Source organism: Rhinolophus hipposideros (genome assembly GCF_964194185.1).
Source record: "Rhinolophus hipposideros genome assembly, chromosome: 5".
NCBI lineage: Eukaryota > Metazoa > Chordata > Mammalia > Chiroptera > Rhinolophidae > Rhinolophus > Rhinolophus hipposideros.
This window is the reverse complement of record NC_138051.1, coordinates 68,389,396-68,406,609: the sequence shown is the minus strand read 5'-3', so window position 1 is coordinate 68,406,609 and position 17,214 is coordinate 68,389,396. Positions and strand designations below refer to the sequence as shown.

At 34.1% G+C, this 17,214-nt stretch overlaps 1 protein-coding gene across 1 annotated transcript in view; it reads right to left on the bottom strand.

The window, feature by feature from the left end:
* Positions 1–741: 741 nt before the first annotated feature.
* The window catches only part of MNAT1 (MNAT1 component of CDK activating kinase), a 185,156-nt gene continuing 168,683 nt past the window's right edge, over positions 742–17,214 (bottom strand). The window contains exon 8 of the mRNA XM_081049597.1: positions 742–1,196. Within this exon, the coding sequence (XP_080905723.1) occupies positions 1,076–1,196 (121 nt within the window). The 3' untranslated portion in view covers positions 742–1,075. The remainder of the gene's footprint in view (positions 1,197–17,214) is intronic.

The window sequence follows — 17,214 nt, the reverse complement described above, 5'->3', positions numbered from 1 at the left end:
TAAGGATATTCCACTCTAATATAACTAATCTTGTTTCACATAACTTTCCACCCATAAAATTAACATCTGTTGTAATGGAGATTTGATAGGAAATCCCTTAATTTCCTTCACAAACTGTGTCATACCCAGTGGTCTATGTAACAGAGTCATACAAGGTTGAGATTCTACAAATATCCATCCAATCCACATCCAAACTCTTTAAGCAAAATCCTGGGTATACTAAAAAGCCTTTGAAGTCTCAACAAAAACTACATCAGCGTCTCATAAGGAAATTTCATTTAAAATGTATCCATTCCAGTCTCCAAGGTTTCATCATAAAATGAGTTCACATTTGAGGTGAAAGGTGCCATTTAAGTATTAAATTTTATGAACTTACTTCTTTGAATTTGTCATTAAACCAGGTTAATCCTCTGCTCTGGTTTATCCTAAGTGTGGCTCACAGCTGGGAACTATAACACCTTGATCAAGGTTTGTCTCACTTTCCACTGCTCAAAACAGGCACTGAGTCCTTAATATTAAGAGAGTGACATTATCACAGGTGAGGTTTTACTTGCCACAACCTGCTGGTAGAAGGAAATATATTCACTTGTCTGGACTTGTATTAAGAAGACATTGGGCAAAAAAGGAACATTTTATGAGAAGAAATAATAGGCTTGGATATTAACACTAAATGTCGTATTCAAAATGGCATTTTATAATGTGTTCAAGTAAAACACAGTAATAAGAGAAAAACCACAAAACTTAATATAAAGTCTAGCTTTATTTTAAAAAAGATTTTACAAGTCTGTCAACCTCAAATATACATAGGTAAATATTATTCATATCTTCCTCAGAAGAGACTTCCAACTTCAATCCCTCTCAGGAAAGTGTAAGTAAAAAATAAATCTTTTCCACAAATATCCACTATGTTACTCAGTTTAGTTCTGAAATTTTCTCTTTAGAAATCTTCTAACACAGCTGCTAGTGGTAGCTTGTTGTGCAGCTGCATATGGCTATAATTTTACAAGTCTGCTTTCCTTTTGCTAGCTCCCTGGTTCGGCACTAAGGCCCAGATATTATAAAGGAGAAATAAAGGTTAACTGGCCTGCCAGAAAAGCCCACTGAATGCATCCTGTAGTGCTCTGTGACAAGCAAGAGAAGAAGTATAGCCCCCAGCAAGGTCCTGTGGAGACGCAGCTCTGACATGGTTTAAATACCTAAAACAAAACAAAAAGTGTAGCATTGATATAAAAAGCACATAAAAATTAACATTTTAAAACATTTTTTAAAAGTAATAGTAAAACAAATACAAATTTTAAAGAGGAATTCTGAATTGAAATGTTCAAACTTTATAAATGCATTATTACCTTTTAAAATGAAACATACCACTGTACATAGAGTACCTAAACTAGTACTACATTATAAACAAATTACTTGAAGATCTAAAAACATCTCTAAACAAGGTTTCAAAAATAGTACTTGCTACTAAAATGTTGACTGTTCCCAAATTTTAGAACTAATTTGTTTTGTTGGCTGTGGTTTGGGTATCTAACTGCTGGTCTTCTTCCTGGCATACTCTGAACACAATACAGTACCATGATCCTACTGTATTATTAATATTTTACATACTGAATATTTTACACAAATATGTTCTGAAACAAATACCTAAACAAATGGAGGAGGGGAGAGAACATACTAGGTGCTTCAAAATTACTTTAATATTACAAAATATATTGTCTCCTATCTTATAGGAAAGGAAACCTTAGAAAATTACATGTCCAAGAAATCTCTGAGACTGAGCCTGAGTTCAAAAGAATGTCCCATATTAAATACAGAAGAATCTTTTGAACTGATCTCAAAAGACAGTGTACTACACACTATTTTTCTTCAATGACACGCATATTATTTAACAATTAAAAATTTCCACCTTGATAAAGATAGACAAACAGGCCTAAAACATGGGAGAATCCTAGCCAAAGAGGGCAACTTGTCAACATGATTACCAGCACTGTTGGAAAACAAATATTTCCAGCTTTGCTTTAATTCTTAGTTTAAGAAACCACATTGTTTCTTCAGGCCTCAGGAAGTAAAGGAGCTTCACCCGCCTTAGCATTACGGGTATGGCAAATGAATAAATCAGGTACCAGAACATTTTAATAACTTGGAAACTTTTCTACTCATTCATTCAAACTTCCTGTGTGTCAAAGTCTTGATGCATGAGCAACTTATTATTTCTAACATAATAACAAGTCTGTTTTTCATTTGTATCCATGTTTAATAAGCTTGTGTGATTAAAAAATATATGGCAATATAAGAGGCCAAGTAGAAAAACTGGTCAAAGTAAGACACGGCATGAGCTCCTGGAATCGGCTATAATTTATTCACATTGCCACAAATCAAGGTGTTAACTCAATTCTTTGCTTCTCTGCCAAAGGTGAAAGGGGAAAGTGGAAGGAGAAAGGAAATTAATATTTATTGAGCAACGATCTCCAAACTTTTTCGATAGTATATTTATAGCAGTAAAAAATATTTGAGCATGCATCTCCAAAATTTGTATACTTATTTATAAATTATATACATTTTGTATATATTTGGTATATATGTATATTAATACATTGTAATTGTATACTATTACATGATACATAATTATATACCTAATATACTAATGCAAGTATATTACAAAATATATAATAGAAATATTTAAAGGATGAGATAAAAATACTTAAATAAAAGTTTCAATAACAGTTCTCCTATATCCCATCTGACATACCCCAGTGGAATATATCCCACTTTGGAGACTACTGTTATTAAACAGTCACTGTCAAAACTCTTGATAGAACGTTAGGTCCTATGGGATTTAAATAGGAATTCACTAAACCTACTTCATGGCCATAAAGATATCTGTTTATTACCTCCCAGGATACAATAAAATGTCAAACTGTTAAGACTCCGAAGCATGAGAAATGAGGTAAGTGTTAAATCACCTTAGAAAGTCTAAAAATCAACCTGGAACAGCATACTATCACTGGGAACGCAATAACTATCACACAAGTAATAAGGGAGTAATATTTTTACAAGAATCTTAGAAATGCAATGTTGCATTCCTGATACAAGTTTCCAGCTAATTTTTATCCATACACCAGATAATATTGTATCACTCTTTTTCCTTTCATCAGACCCTCAAAAGAAAAGTATAGTCTTAGCACCTCCAATGGCTGTTCACACATGGCAAAATTCAAGCACCACAGAGGAATGTCTGTCAACCTTAAGAAGCCAACTATCATAAATGAGAATTGGTTTTCATAGCTGTAATACAAACCACTGTGCAACTAGCTGTTTTGATTCATCACATTTTGGTAAAACTTGCTTCTGGGAAAGTTGAGTCATACCATATCTGGCTCGGCAATTCAAGCATAAACTTGCAGTGTACATACACCTTTTTATATGTTATCCTGAGAAACCTGAAACAGCTGCACTGCTGGCAGGAAAACATAGGACCACCAGTAAAATATCCAAAACAGTTGCATCTTTTAATTTATGACTGTGCACTGTTTCCATAAAGAGTATATAAAACAGTTCAACTTTTTATAGGTAAAATGTAATAAACAGTCATACTCATTGATGCCATAAATGTGTAAAAAAAGTTTATTTTAAATGATTAATTAGTGTTTGAAAATAGTGTTTCTTGAATGCAGTCATAATCCAGAGCAATGAGCAAATATTTTAAAATTTGAGTTATTAATGCTAAGTTGTAGATTCTCAGTGCCAAAACCAAGTCAATTAAAATTTCTTTGCATAGCACTGAAGAAAATGCATTTCCTTTCTAGCAATCATTTACATTAAACATGTCTGTGGGAATGATTCTTTAAAGACCTGCCTATTTACATTGCTGTTTTTGATCTCTAGGGCTGCACAAAGCAGTTACTGTTAAATATTTCAACCTATTTTCACCATGGCAACCTACATTAATTCCAATTAAAAAAAAATAAAACATAGTTCATTCTTGTTATTCTACTGTGGGCTTTTATTTTCTAGGTATCTTAATGTTCTTAAACACTTTAATTATTGTGGTACACCAAAGTATTTTAAAGGATCTGCCACATTGAAACCACACAATGAGAATTTTGTGTTTTGCCTACTTTTTCACATTAATTCACATCTGTGTTGTTTTAATTCTTTCATGACCGTTACAAGTACATCACTGAGTAGGATTCCTGGGGTTTTTGGCAGAGGTCAGTATCATTTCATGTACACCTTTATACAGCAGAATGAGGAAGAAGTCTTAGCCAAATTTATTTCCAAAAGTCAAGCTCAGTTGGACTTTGGAGCCCAGAGGTAATTGCTCTGACTATTTAGCCAATCCCAGGGCAGTATTTCTGTTTTTCATGGGTTTATTTTAAATACCTGTAAATCTTATAAGCAGAAACCAGAGGGGGGGGGAGGGAAGTTTGCTTATTTTGGTACCTATACCTTATTTTTACTGAAAGCAGACTAAACTCAAAGATTAAAAATCATACCTTTGATTATTTTCTTAATAAGGCTAAAAAAAGTATGTTTTCAAAAGTATGTCTAAGATAATCCCTATACAAAGGGCATTTTATGCCCTAATTTATATTCTGTCTAAAGTTGCCTTCTTTTGCCATTACCCATCAAAATCCCTTTCAAATAGACTGTGGAGAAGGGGGAGGAGAAGGAGGCAATGGATCCTGAGAGGGGAGTAGTAAGAGAGGATTAAGCATCAGAAAAACCACACTTGAAGTTTGTTCCTGAACTTTGATTTCCTACACTGTCATTTTCTTCTGTCGCATTTAGCAGCTTTTGCTCCCAAAGAAGGTGGTATAATTTACACTTAGCTTCAGAAAGACTTCATTTTCTCAGTTCTTTAACATAAGAGAGTTCCTCTGAGATTACTCTTTTACCATTTTCCTTCCTTTAAAAGCCCCACATTGACCATCTGGTTGAAGCCTTGGACTCAGCTCATTTTAGTGCTATTCAACAATGCTTTGAGTTCTCAGCTAGGGGCAGAGGGCAGGGGTCGTCATTCAAGACCAAGAGGCAGCACTCTTCCCCTCCAGTCATAACCTCCTCATGAAAACCGTTGAAACACTTTGCCTCCAGAGAATCAAAGAATCTTGGAATTTAAATTCAAATGAAAATGTGAAGTTCATATTAGTTTCCTCTACCTCAAATTACCAAGGCCCTATGGAGAATTAAAAGAAAAAAAACCATCGAGTTAAAAACTTGGACTGGTTTAAACTAAGAAAGGGAGTGAACTCTAGAGACTAAGACTTTATTTTTACAAGGTGGCCCATTTTTTAAAGTCTGCATTTAAAGCCATCATGCGTTAAACAGACCAGGGCCAAGTAGTTCTGCCTGTCAGCCTACAAAACTCAAATATAAGTGCCATTAAGAGAGATCAGCCATCTGATCTCAGCTGTCAAGACCAAGAGCTCTTGTAAGAAATTCAGCCAAAGCTATAAAAGATTTACATTAACAACCTGGAGTCTATCTCAATGAGATTTAAAAACAATCAGAGCAATAGTGTGCTCAGACAATGACCACTAAAGAGCAGAAACATTCTGAAAACTGAGGTTAGTGCTCAGGTATTCTAACCTAATCAAGGCGTCAGAATAATGGACAAATTCTACAGGTGGAAACTGATGATCATATATTCTAAGATAAACGAGGAAAGCACTATAAGTCAGAACTCTCCATAATTCTGAATAGTTTGTTTATAAAAACACATGGCTTCATGAACTCCAAGCGAAATGATGACAAGCTTCCACCAACAGTCACGATGTGACTCTTCACGTTATTATCTGGCCAGCAAGTAACAGAATTTGAATAAACTCATTATTAAAGCTGATTTCAAATTTATACCAATACACTTGGGAATCAAGTAACCAATTATTCCAGACTTTTAGACCATCCGAAGACCGAAGCTCAATTTGGAAATTAAAAGTCACCTGATGCCCAATGTATAGCTGAATACAGACTGCTCAAATAAGCCTTTCTGAATTATAGCTGAAGTACACTGTGCAAATTATTGCTATCAAAAAGCACACTAGGTATTTTAGGACAGGCTAGCTATTACTGAAAGTTAATGTAACTACATAACGAAGGGAATACTTCCTTGATTTGTGTGGCAACTATTGAACACAGAGAAGATATAGCTGTAACATATTCTATGAACAATTGGCAGTTGTCAGTTCTGGATATCTCAACTGATAGACCACTCAGAATAGATTTTATCTATATAATACAGACAAATATAGGACTATCTCAGGAATCAGGTTTCATGGGATATATTTCAAAAGAGCCATAAAAACAATAGCCAACAGATCAAATGATTTTGGATAAATCTTAAATATACTTCTCAAAATCAGAAGATGTTTACCTCAGCAACAATCATAATAGTATGTCTGGCTAATTACAGTATTGTGCTTAGATGCTTAGATGAGATTAAGCAGAGAAATGGTATAACGTTTTTACTTATTCTTAAAACATTATGATACTCATTTCTAATAATTTATTCAAGATATGTGTAATACCCAGTGGAGAGAGGGGAAGGCAAAGTTTCATTTAAAAATCTAAAAATAATAAGTCACATCAGGGTCATATAAAAATAACCAATCATATGTAGATTTTGTATATTCCAGTGAGGTACAAGTGCTACTTCCATGGTAGTGATGCAATAGATATTATAAAAATAAATATCCTAGTTTCTGAATTTCTTAAAATTCAAAAAAAAAATCATGTGTCTGATTCTGATGGTTTAATGTAATTTTTTACTATGAATTACATGCTAATAACAGACATGTGCCAGAAGTTTCACCACATCTTTATAAAGGCAAGATGAGTAATTTTTCCCCAAGGATAGGACAAGTAAAATGCAGAAATTTTGTATGCAGCTCATTCATTCTTTAAAAAAAAAAAATACTGAGTGCCTAATATGTGCCAGGTATTGAAGCAACCATTGGAATAAAACAGAGCGAACATTCCATGTTTTCATGGATCTTATAATTCAACGGGGGAAAAGATGTTGAATAGTGAAAATTATGAATGAGAAAGTGCAGGTGTTATGGGTGGATAAAAAGGGAAGCCAACATGAGCAAGTTCAGAAAAGGTCTCCCTGAAGAAGTGAATTAAGCTGAGACCCAAAGGACGCACACGAACAAGAGGCGTGGAGCAGAGATCCAGCAGAGGGAGGAGCGGGCCTGAAGCAGCAAGAAGCCACGGCACACACTAAGAACACAGGGGGAGAAATATGGCTCCAGCTCAGGAAGAATAGAGATACAGGCAAAAAGTATCCAGAAGAATTCCTTACAGGAAATGTTAACAACTGAAATTTATTCATAGGGCCATGGACAGCCACTGAAAAGTTACTATTAGGAACGTGGTAATTTAAATAAAGCTACTTTGGCAGTACCATGGGTTGGAGAAAAGCAGTAGTTGATCATAGACACTCCTTATAAAAATGTTTCTCTTTTCCAGGCTTGAGACACTGGAGCCTGGATTAGGGCAGTGGTAGTGGAAATAAAGAAAAGTACTGGTTCAATAGACATTTAAGGACCAACAGAATGAGTGAATATGGGCACAGGGTAAGAGAAAGAGAAAGAAGTGTCAAGGTCAACTTCCAGCTTTCTAGTCATTTGCAACAGGGAAGATGCCCTCACTGAGATAATGGAAAAGGAGCAAACTGGGGTGGGACAGAAGAGAAAGAAAAGATCATGAGTTTAATTTTAGACTTGATTCTGAAGTGATTATAGAAGAGACACAATAGCGGAGATGCAGAGTGACAGCTGGATATATGGGCCAAGTGCTAAGAAGAAAGTTATAAAATTATGATAACAATTTGGGAGTTATCAGTATTTAGACGGCATTTGAAACCATAGGAGGAGGTGCTAATATTTAGGAAGAGGGGATAGAATGAGAAGAGAAGGACCTAAATCATCTGCTTAGAGAACTACAACATATAATATGACAAAAGAAGCCACAGTTAATTTTACTGTCAACATGAAATTATGTTGAGTGGGTCACAGGATGCCCAGATATCTGGCTAATCTGGAGGGTGTTTCTGGAAGAGATTAGCATTTGAATTGGCGAACTGAGTAAAGCAGATGGCCCTCCCCTATATGGTTGGTTATTATCCAATCCATTGAGGGGCTGAGAATAACAAAAAAGTGAAGGCTGAATTCACTCTGCCTGATTGAGCTGGAACATCCATTTTCGCCTGCCTTGATGCTCCAGACTGGCATCTAGACTTGGATAGGCATCTACACCAGTGGTTCTCTCTCAGGCCTCCGAACTACACCACTGGCTTTCCTGGGTCTCCAGCTTGCAAACAGCAAATCATGGGACTTCTCAGCTTCCATAATCACATAAGCCAATACCTTATAGTAAATCTCTTTCTTTCCATTTATAATCAATCTCTCTCTCTCTCTCTTCTCTCTCTCTCTCTCTCTCTCTCTCTCTCTCTCTCTCTCTCTCTCTCTCTCTCTCTGGACAATGTCGACTAATACAGAAGCTGAGCTATTTTGAAGAGAAAGGAGTGTTCAGGTTTACCACATGCTGCCATCTCCTGCCAACACCTCCTACACGCCCGTCCCCTGAACTTGAAAAGGAGGTAGAAGCAAGAGAGGTGTAAGCCACTTGGAGAGGAGTTAGAATCTGCTACTTCTGCTTGACCCTTTCTTGTCATTTTAGGGAGATAATAATAGCTGAGACGGGGACAGGAGACCTATTAGATTTCTCCGTCTAGAGACTCCAAGGGACCTATTCGTGGTATTTATAACAGTAGTGTTTCTCATAGCAAAAGAACAAAAGAAACAACCCAAATGTCCATTGACAGAAGAATGAACAAATAAACTACTATTACTTGTACAGCAGAATACTATACAGCAGTGAAAACAAAGGAGCTACAGTTATATACTCATACATGACATGCATCAACATTGACGAATCTCACAATGCCGAGTTAAAAGCAAAAATAAAACAAAACAAAAACAAGTTACAGAAAATACGGAGAGCATGTTCCATTTATATAAAGTTCTGGACATGTAAAACTAAACATGTAAAACATGTAAAACTAAACATGTAAATATGGCCAATCTGTAAGTTAAAGCAAGGAAATGATAATCAAGATATAAGGGTGAGGGGCTCTTTGATGTGAAGTGGGACCACAGTGAGGGGAAAAGAGCGCACACGGGGAGTTTTTGGCCAGTGTGGCGTCTGTTCCATCTCCTACACCAATGAGTGGGATTCAAAATATAGGATCTGAAGGAGTAGAGGAGGAAGAATAATGAGAATGAAAAGGACTCAGCATTGTTTTATATGACTCTTGGTAAAACGTATATAATATACATATATATATATTTCCCACCGTGTTTGCCCGAAAATAAGACCTAGCTGGACAATCAGCTCTAATGCGTCTTTTGGAGCAAAAATTAACGTAAGACCCAGTATTACATTATATTATATTATATTATATACATTGTATATATACATTGTATACATTGTATACATTGTATATATATATACATTGTATATATTGTATACATTGTATATATATATAGTATATATATTATATTATATACATGTATATATACAATATATACATATATTATATTATATTTTATACATATTATTATACATTATATTATATTATATTATATTTATTATATTTATTATATTATATTATACCTGGTCTTATATAAGCAAACATGAATCTCTGTATCAATATGCCTTCACAATCCAAGGCTCATGGGAAAACAACTCCCACTAAAAAGGGGTTTATAGCTTTAAAAAAATAAAACGAACCTCACTTATAAAAGAAGACATAACCAATGTCAAGACAAACTCATGATAAGAGAATCTAAAAAGAAACATCAAAAGAAGTATACAGTTAACCTTTGAACAACATGGGTTTGAACTATGCAGGTCTTATAAGTGGATTTTTTTCAATAAATATACAGTTGGCCTTTGTATCCCCAGGTTTCATATCTGTGGAGTCAACCAACTGCCGATGGGAATCTGAGGATGCTGAGGGCTGACTGTATGCATTGTTCTATGCCATTTTACATAAGGTACTTGAGCAGCCGCGAATTTTGGTATCTGTGTGTGTGTATGGGGAGGGGTACTGGAATCAATCCCTTGCAGATAATGAAGGACAGTAGTTAAATTTGGAGGGCAGTCAAAAGTTATACATGGATTTTTCAACTGTACAGGGGTCAGCAGCCCTAACCTCCACATTACAATGGTCAAGTGTATTCGAGTAAAAGAAATGAAGAAAGAAATAGATGCCATAGAGCAAGAAAGAGACAATATGAAAAATACAGGTATTTTCTTTTTTAAAAAAAATTGAACAGCAATTCTTGGAATAAAAATCTGAATGGACAGGTTAAATAGTTGATTACAGATTGAGAGAAAATTAAGTGAATTGGAAGACAATATGAGGAAAAACATGAAGAATTTAACAAAGCTAAAAAGACAGAAAATTGAAAGAACCACTAAAGGAAATATTTCAGCAAGAATAAAATTAAACCCCAATGGGAAGAAAGGGATACAAGGAGCAAAGATAAAGCAAAAATACCACCACCACCACCATACACTAACAAAAGTAGCAAAGAAATTAGAAGAGGGGAAGTCTAAGCATTCTCTGACCTTTGTTTTGTTCAGAATGGGAAGAGATATGACCTTTAGACTTCTGAAAATAACATTTGTTAATTCTGAATGGCAGAATTTTAATTTTTCTTATTATATTACTGTCTGTACTTCTCTATGTTCGAAGTATTTAACAATATTTTAGATGTAACCTCCTGTGGATTGCCCAGGTAAAATTCTTTCCTCCTATGAATGTACATAGTATTTTATCTCTCACCTGTCTTATAAGTACCATGGCTATTTATAAATGTTATACATTCCTTGTTAGATAAGTTTCTTGATAGCAAGATAAATATCTACTCATTAAACAGCTATCACTTTTTAAAAATCATCCTAACTTGTAAACACAGAGTCTAGAATTTTAAAATTGAATCAAGATTCTGGTTAGATAAGAAATAGAACTAAAGAATGGCCAGGATAATAGATGGTGAATAAAAATACAGAGGATATGAAAAATTACCACTACAAATTATAAAGCTGTGGAGGAAGATGGCAGAGTATTGAAAGGAACTCAGGTGGCACATCAGTCACTGAGGAAGATGGGAAAGTTTCCTGGAAATTAGAAAATGCCTATAATAATGACAGAAAAATGGGGTATAACGTATAGTGTAAAATAATTTAAATATAAATATTGGTATTTTCTTTAATACATATATCTAAAAATTGCTTTGAGATTTTATCATCTGGTTTCATAACCTGAACTCTCAGTGTGTTAACCCATTTCATACTCAAAGATCTATACTATAATGGAATATAGCTGTGAATGCAAAGAAAAACAAGAAATTCAAATAGAACTGGACACACCCAAAGCTAGATATTTTGTAAGATATTTATTTTTCCATTCAAAGCACCTTCTCAAAAGCTCTGTTTCATACACAGGAATCTGAATCATGTCAATAACTTAGATAAATCTCTAAAGCAAACAATAACAAGCAAAGACAAAGTCAAGTGGATAAAATAACTGATGTTTTCTCTTAATTATGGAAAATTCTATTTTCCAGCAAGTAGAAACAGGTTTATAAAATATCTACTCAAGGGACCAGTGACTGTAAGCAATAAAATCTGAAAAACCTCCAGGAGTTCTGGTTTAGTGCATAACAATTGCAAGTTTTTAAGAAGCGTTTTTAATACTTAAGCCTACAGAAAACTTGCACTCTCTTCCAAAAGCAAACCCACTGCATCACTTTGGGGGTGGCGGGGACATATGCCCATTATCACAAATAATGTGCTAATACAATCAATTTTATCAAAAATGAAGTTTTTCTGGAATAGAGTGCTTTAATAAACTGGTCAGATAATTGGTTAAATACCATTTGAACCAAAAACTTTATGTGTAAAGAAAACATTTTCCTCTTATTTAAAAAATTATATGGCATTACTTTCAGTATTCTGTTTTGCTTCCAGACTACATTTTTTGGCAATGCATTATGACTGCACAGGCTGGTATAATATTTTAAATAAAAACACATTCCAATCATTTACATATGACTTGTTTTGAAAATCATAAGTTTTACACGTTTAGTTTTACAGAACCTGCTTATACATTATAAAAATTCTTTAAAGTTAAAAACCTAGATTTCTTATTTCATTAATTTAAAAGGATAAAAAGAAAGGAAAAATTCCTATTTTCTTGAATTCCACCATTTGGGACAAAAGTTATTTCCACCTGTCATACCAAGTTCATAAAATAAGCCACACAGTTTTCTTTTCTCTAGATCATGCTTTCGGGTGGACCTGCCACAATGAGTCAACAAAAAGTAAAAAAGAAGAAAAATCCAAACTAAGATTATTTTGACATATTTTATTCCTAATTGGCCTCCATTTATAAAAACTAATATTTTATGGAACTAAAGAAAAGATTTTATTTAAAATAATATAAAATAAATACCCAGGGGATAGAATCCCATCCTTTAAATACACTGATCAAATTAATCCTACATATGTAGTTATTGAAAATAAATTTTAAATGTTTTGTAAAATAAATGAGAACAGTGAGTAAAAAAAAGTATAGACAGTACAATAAGGGAAGTAACACAGAATCTTAAAACTGAAAGAGAACTTTAGAAATCCTCTTATCCCACTGCCTCATAAACAGATAAAGCAGCTGACACCCAGATAAATTAATTTATTTTTTATCTTCTTGGAAAGAATTCACTTATTCAATAAATGTATCTTTGAACTCTTACTTTGTACCAGTATTGTGCTAGGTACCAAATGAAATGACAGTCCCTGTTACCAAGGTGATTAAAGTCTAGGGTGAAGAAAGAAACAAAGGTAAACAATTTTTAAATATAAGAGAACTGGCAGCCTGGAGAATTCAAGATAGTGTTTGCAGAAAACATAGTACATAAGTTGACATATGAAAGAACAACAATTTGCCAGGTAGATAAAGAGGCTAGGAGGGTATTCAAGAATGGGGAAAAGTATACAATGTCCAGAGACCTGAGAGAACATGGTGTATTCTGAGTGTCAAATTTGAAGGGACTTATATGCCTTAAATATTTTTAAAAATATATAATGTGGACCTGTGAAGAATGTTTGTAGGTGAGTAATACAATCTGACCTGAATTTTAGAAATCTTTGTATGAAAGACAGATTGGAGAAAGAGAGGGTGAAAAAAGAGGAAAAGAAAATGACTCTGAGTGCCTTTAGGGGCTATGATGCTAAGGACATCAACTGTCTAATTACACGTGAGGCAGCAGCAAGAAAAAATCTTCAACAAGTCTTGTACAAGAGTTAGAATAGGTTTCACAAAGAAGATAGTTCCATTGTGAACTTAAGGAACTGAGGTACTTGTCAGACACGCAGGTAGAAAAATACAAATGTCCAGGATCCAATAGGAAATCTGGGTTTAAAACAAATAAATACAGGCTTGGTATTTTACATAAATCACTGTAACTTTAACTGGCTTTTGCAGAGCCCTTGGGTTCTAAGTAAGTACCTTTAGGGCATCGTGAGGGCAGAATGGGGAGGAGGGCCAAGGTTGGACCTGTTACCCCCACTTTAACAGAGTTGTCATGCTTTCATCTGTTTTATATTTTGGGATCCTAGGAAGATTTAAAAGAAAAAACTATTCTGTTTCTTTTAAAAGTTTGAAAACTATTTTAGCTTTAGAATCAAACAGATATGGTATTTAATTCTGATTATTTCCTTAGAAGTAAACTCAGGAAAGTTACATGACTACTCAGAGTTGTTATAAATTATCAGGAACAATATACAAGAGGAACCTAGGACAGAGCCTAGCACCTAGTACCCTGTTTCCCTGAAAGTAAGACCTAGCTGGACAACCAGCTCTAATGCGTCTTTTGGAGCAAAAATTAATGTAAGACCCATTCCATATACCATTCCATTCCATTCCATATACCAATATATATTGGTATAAACCAATATATCCTGCAAACTTAAATGGAATGGAATTACAGTAATAATTCCATTCCATTCCATTCCATTCCAACTGGGTCTTATATTAATTTTTGCTCCAAAAGACGCATTAAAGCTGATTGTCCAGCTAGGTCTTATTTTCGAGGAAACACGGTAGGTACTCACGTAGTTAATGAGACCAAAAGAACAAGATCAAGGAGGGTCTTTGTACAATAACAACTTTAGCAGAGGAAGAAAGTCAAAAAAGATTTCAAAGGAGAGGTCAGAGAGGATGCAAGAAGACTAAGTAGTGTCACAAAACAAAGGAAACACACAGTTTGAGGAAAAGAGAGTGGTTTGGCGGAGAGGTAAAGTAAGACAAGGACTACAAGATAACAAATCCAATTTTGTAACTGGGAAGTCAATGGTGAATTAGCAAAATCAGATTCTAAGCAAAAGCCAAAATGTACTAACTAGGTTGGGGAATAAATAAAAAATAAGGCAGTGGAGACAGCAAATATCAAACTTCTTTCAAAAGTTTGTTGATGAATATAGGAGAAAGGACAATAATTAGAGGAAGATTTAGGATTGATGAAGTAAGTTGTTTCGAATGGAAATCTGAGTATATTCATATGGTACGTTAAAATTCTAAGAGAGATCTGAAAAAGGGGTGAAGACCAACTTGATGATTTAGTATCCCTGAGTTGAAGGGCAAAGTAGACCCCAGAACACAGGTGGCAGGATTATCCTCAGACGCACGGTAGGCCCTTCTGCCTCTAAGAATGGACAGGCATTAACAGTGTGTGCAAACATAGACAAGTTTATAGTTGGGGTGTGGCTTTTGTGAGAATAAATTCATACTTATGTATTCTCTGTGTAGTGGGTCAAAAGGTTAGCTGCTGAATGTGAAAGAGGGAAGGTGGGAATGAAGGATTTGGGAAAGTGGTTATCTGGGAAAAGAGAGAAGCCAACCATGAGTTTGTGCAAAATCATTGCTAATTAGCACCAATCTGCTCTGTTGTATGATTTTCTCCATCTGTACTCAGCAGAACTGATTTAATAATAATTCATATATTTAAAAAAATATGTCCAATTGTATGTAAATGTCATATACTAGCATAATATAATTTAAACACTAAAAATACTCATGAGATCTTGATTCATAAAAAATAAAGTATGTGCTTATAAAGAAATTTTAGAAAATACCCCAACAGCCTATGCCCTTGTCTTGTGGTTACAGAGAAGAAAGACCAAAGATTTATTCAGCCTTAAGTCTGGGTCCATACTGTAAAGTGTTTCTTATAAGGACTCCATTTTGTATTCAAATTTACTCTAAAACAAGGAATATGCATATTGTTAGAATTTCTTCATGCAGAGATCCTCTATCTTTTTCCTGGCAAAGAGCTCTGGGTAGAGACCAAAGTACCTGACTCCCCTCTTAAATAATAAGGTTTTTTGCAAGATATATCATAAACTAAGAAGATGGATTTTTAAAAAATGAAATGCTACATGTGTCTCAAGAAAACATTTCTGAACACAGTAAGAAGCTATAATTTTGGAAATATCCTTACTCCTAAAGAAGTTTACCCTGAACAAGAAAGGACACTGCTGAGACTTGATGAGTGAAAAGCACTTGAGTCTACATGATGATAGTAAGTGGTACTTAGTAGCTTTGAAATTCTGATTAATGTCTTCACATTAGCTGCTTAATTGCACTGACTGAATTTTTCATTAGCTGACCAAATACTTATTTTATTGGCTTTGGGAAACTGTTATAATCACATTTACAGTAAGAATTTCCTAAACATTTATTTCCTCACAGTGAACAAAGACTTAACACTCCTTAATAACTATGTTTGTATTAAACTCCTCGAGTTCTCATTATTTATTTTTTATGAACAGTTAAGACAATAAAATGGTTCTTAATACTAGCCAGAAAAAAACCAGAGATAATTTCTCACAGAAAATTATTAGTTCTAGGAACCAAAATTGAAGTGCCTGGCTTACCAGAACTTGAACAATTTGTAGTTTTGTAATTCTTATGGAATTTTGCGATTCTTAAGGAATTGGGGGGAAATCAGTTTTTATTCTGGTATAAACCAAAATATCCTGCAAACTTAAAAAATGGTCACATGTTGGCTAATTTGGGCAAACATTTTAGATACTACATAAACAAAAAACTAAACATCTCATATTTAATATTTTATAAATAACATAGCATGCTCAAATCAACATTTCCCATATAATGGAGTATAATGAAATGTCTGCCAATGTGTTACAAGTGAATATACATGAAACTCAAATATTTAATTAGCTATATACATTAATGCATGGGTGAGGGGAGTCCTGCAAGAGGTTGGTAAATCATTTAGCATGTATTAGAAATATTCGGAGACTGCATATGGTAAAGTATGTCTATGGAATAATTCTGTATTTCTATGTAAAATAACATTATACAAAACAATCAAGACCATAAAGTGTTAAATGTTAAAGTAATGCAATAATTATATAATAAAGATGTTTTAACATTGTTGAAGGGTAACAGATAGTACATTAAGTATAATTTAAAAGGAATGTAAGGATAAATTTTTTCCATAAAGTACATCATAACTTTAATTTGCATATAGGAGTCTTTTAAATAACAAAAAGCAATAACACTATAATCAGACAGAAAAGCAGATTTGATACAAATATGTCTACAGCCAATCTCATCTTCCTATTGTGTTTTCCTCTAAGGGATAATATTTTCAAATGGTTGACAGAGAGTCTTTGGATCTTGTGTCAAGAAAATGGAAATTTATACAAGTATAAAGAAAACAGAAGCTAAGAATGATCTCTAGGACACAGAAAACTGAGTACAGGTTTTCAGTCAAATTATGCTTTAATAGTCTAGGTAACTGGCAATGTTTAAATTCAGATTTAATTATGAAAAATTGAAAGAAGTTTGATGATGTGAGTTTTCCCCTAGTTTGCTTCCTTTTCTTTGCTCAATCAAAGGCAAGCATTTTAGTCTGCAGTGATCCCCAAAAAAATTGCATGTTCTACTGTAACCATAATTTACTAACAAAATATGTGGAACAGAGAACAGATTCACAGAGCTCCCACTTTAACTTATTTCTACTTAATGGTTCTTGATGACTCATATTTCAATGACAAAAGAAAATAAGGCATTGATGAGTTTCAACAGCAACAGATTGTATAATTAGATTAAAT